General features: G+C 32.5%; 1 protein-coding gene across 1 annotated transcript; it reads right to left on the reverse strand.

The window, feature by feature from the left end:
- Nucleotides 1-1,851: 1,851 nt before the first annotated feature.
- LOC148914231 (uncharacterized) lies at nt 1,852-2,795 on the reverse strand. The gene is made up of 2 exons (XM_089043798.1): nt 2,473-2,795; nt 1,852-2,209 (listed from the first exon to the last, which is right to left on the reverse strand). Exons 1-2 carry the CDS (start codon nt 2,793-2,795, stop codon nt 1,852-1,854), a joined length of 681 nt encoding a protein of 226 aa, XP_088899924.1.

A 2,795-nucleotide genomic window follows, 5' to 3' on the forward strand; every position in this document is an offset into this window, starting at 1 on the left:
GACAATTTGGTGTTCAACTCAAATTTTGGGTTTTAGTTAGAATAAAGAAGAAAAAAAAGTACGTGCATTGTCCTATATCTGGATGACAAATAAAAAAAATCTTCTCTTTTCTTGTTCGAAACATTCTTATCGATCATCCCAAGTCTCTCCTCGTTCTCATGAAACCAGGCATCATGGCTTATATTTGAGCAATTAATCTCACAAAACTGCAACTCATAATTAGTAAAATAGGGAACAGAAAAAAGTACCAAAAAAAAAAGTACATGTATTATTTGAAAAGTACAAATGAAAAGTTTGGCCACTATATAATTAATTTAATTTATTTAAAATTTATAATGTATATTATTTTTATTCAATAATATATAAAAAATACGTGTATAATATGTGATTTTGTGTGTGTGTATTTTGTAAATTTTTTGGATGGCTACTAGGTTTTTATTTTTTATATTTTATATTTTTATTAAAACTTAATAGGGATAGATGTCAAAAGTTTTAAAATGATGTGTCAAATCTTAAGTCGTTAGATTATAAGAATAGCCTAGATGTTGTGAAATGTCAATAAATGAATTGTGTATAAATGTAGAGGCTCGGGATCTATATAAACTTTAATACAACCTTTTCTAATCTCGCTGGAGAGGGAGACCCAATATTATACTAGCATCTCTTTCGGTTCTTCGGTCATCTAGAGGTGTATATTCCCATTCTGCCTGAACACAAATATAAACTACTAACAATTTCTTCATAATTTGGCAAGAAAAATGATATGTTAAGTAAATATCTAAATATAAATAAATTGAAGGGAATTTAATTTTAAGGTTGAGGTTGAGTTTGAAAGCCCATTCGGAGCCATTTGTCTGTTATCCAATTTGCATCACTACATCCCTCTACTACATTTGAAAATCCTTTATAGCACAGTGAAAAATCTATTGTTCCTCTTAGGTACTTGACAACTCTTTCCAAAGCATTCCAATGTTTCTTGCTTGGGTTATGTGTATACCTACTTAATCTTCCAACCACATAAGCAATGTCTAGCCTAGTCTTATTTGCAATGTACAACAAAGAACCTATTATCTGGGAGTACTTTAGCTGAGAAAATGGTTCACCTTGATTTTTCTTTAAATGAACATTGAGATCATAAGGTGTTGGTGTGGGCTTACACTCAAAGTAATTGAACTTCTTCAACATCTTCTTAATAGTACTAGATTGATTTAGAGAAATTCCTTGTGTTGTATTCTCAATTTTCATTCCTAAGATTATATGTGCTTCTCCCACATCTTTCATGTCAAACTTCCTTGATAAATATGACTTTACATCATTCACAATCTCTAAATTCATCCCAAAGATCAAAATGTCATCAACATATGGGCACAAGATTACATGTTCTCCATTATTCTCTTTATAATAAATGCATTTATCATGACCATTAAACTTAAGATCATAATCTAGAATCACCTTGTCAAATTTCTCATGCAATTGCTTAGGAGCTTGCTTTAGGCCATATAAAGATTTAACCAACTTACACACTTTGTATTCTTGGGCCTTAACTATGAATCCTTCAAGTTGCTCCATATAGATCTCTGCATCTAAGTCTCCATTCAAAAATGCCGTCTTTACATCCATTTGATGAATCACTAAATTATGCACAGATGCTAAAGCTATTAGAGTCCTTCTGGTGGTAATCCTAGAAATAGGTGAGTAAGTATCAAAGCAATCTATCCATTTCTTTTGTGTAAAATCCTTAGCTACCAATCTTTCTTTGTACTTATCAATACTTCTATCTAGTTTCAACTTTTTCCTAAACACCCACTTGCACCCTATCACTTTATTTCCAGCAGGTAAATCTATTAACATTCATGTATTATTTTGGATTATAGATTGGAACTCATCATTTATAGCCTTTTTCCAGAATGGTACATTTACAGACATAACAGCTTCCTTGTAACTTGTGAGATCTCCTTCCACTAGAAAGGTATAGAAAACATCTCCAAAATTCTTCTCAACTCTTGCTCTTTTGCTTCTTCTGAGTTCTTGAGATTCTAAATTTTCAATCATAATTGAGCTAGAAGGCTTCTCACTTGTTTTTACTTCCTTAGAAATTCTTGTCTTGTGTGGGAAAATATCTTCAAGGAATGTAGCATCTCTAGCTTCCATAACTGTGTTGTTTGCAACCTCCTTTACTTCATAGTTAATCACCAAAAACTGATTGGCACTGTTATTTTTGGCATAACCGAGGAAAACTGCGTCTATAGTCTTGGGACCTATTTTCTTTCTCTTAGGATCGGGTATGAGTACCCTAGCTAAACACCCCTACACTTTTAGGATTCTAAGGTTAGGTGATCTTTCTTTCCATAACTCATAAGGAGTTTTCTCATTGTCCTTCACTGTTATCCTATTAAGTATGAAACAACCAGTTAGCATTGCTTCCCCCCACAAGTTCTCAGGTAGCCCACTACTAAGAAGCATATAATTTACCATATCCATAAGAGTTCTATTTTCCCTTTCAGCCACTCCATTAGATTGTGGTGAATATGCTGGAGTAACTTTTGTATAATTCCATGTTCTTCACAAAACACTCCAAGCTCATTTGAGGTATACTCTCCACCTCTATCATATCTAAATCTCTTAATCTTTTTCTCCAATTGATTTTCAGCTTCACTTTTATAAACCTTGAGTTTATCAAACACTTCATCTTTTGTCTTAATAAGATAAGTATGGCAATACCTAGAGAAGTCATTAATAAATGTCACAAAGTACTTGTTTCCACCTCTAGTAGGAGACCTATTTGAATCACACAT

Source organism: Prunus mume, unplaced genomic scaffold (genome assembly GCF_029339155.1).
Source record: "Prunus mume cultivar Tortuosa unplaced genomic scaffold, ASM2933915v1 scaffold30, whole genome shotgun sequence".
Classification (NCBI taxonomy): domain Eukaryota; kingdom Viridiplantae; phylum Streptophyta; class Magnoliopsida; order Rosales; family Rosaceae; genus Prunus; species Prunus mume.

What these genes read in the sequence shown, in the direction of transcription:
- LOC148914231 (XM_089043798.1), bottom strand. Translation starts at nt 2,795, where the DNA reads ATGTGTGATTCAAATAGGTCTCCTACTAGAGGTGGAAACAAGTACTTT. An exon ending in ATAGAACTCTTATGGATATG is followed by an intron (nt 2,210 to 2,472) that starts GTAAATTATATG and finishes CAAAAATAACAG; the next exon opens with TGCCAATCAGTTTTTGGTGA.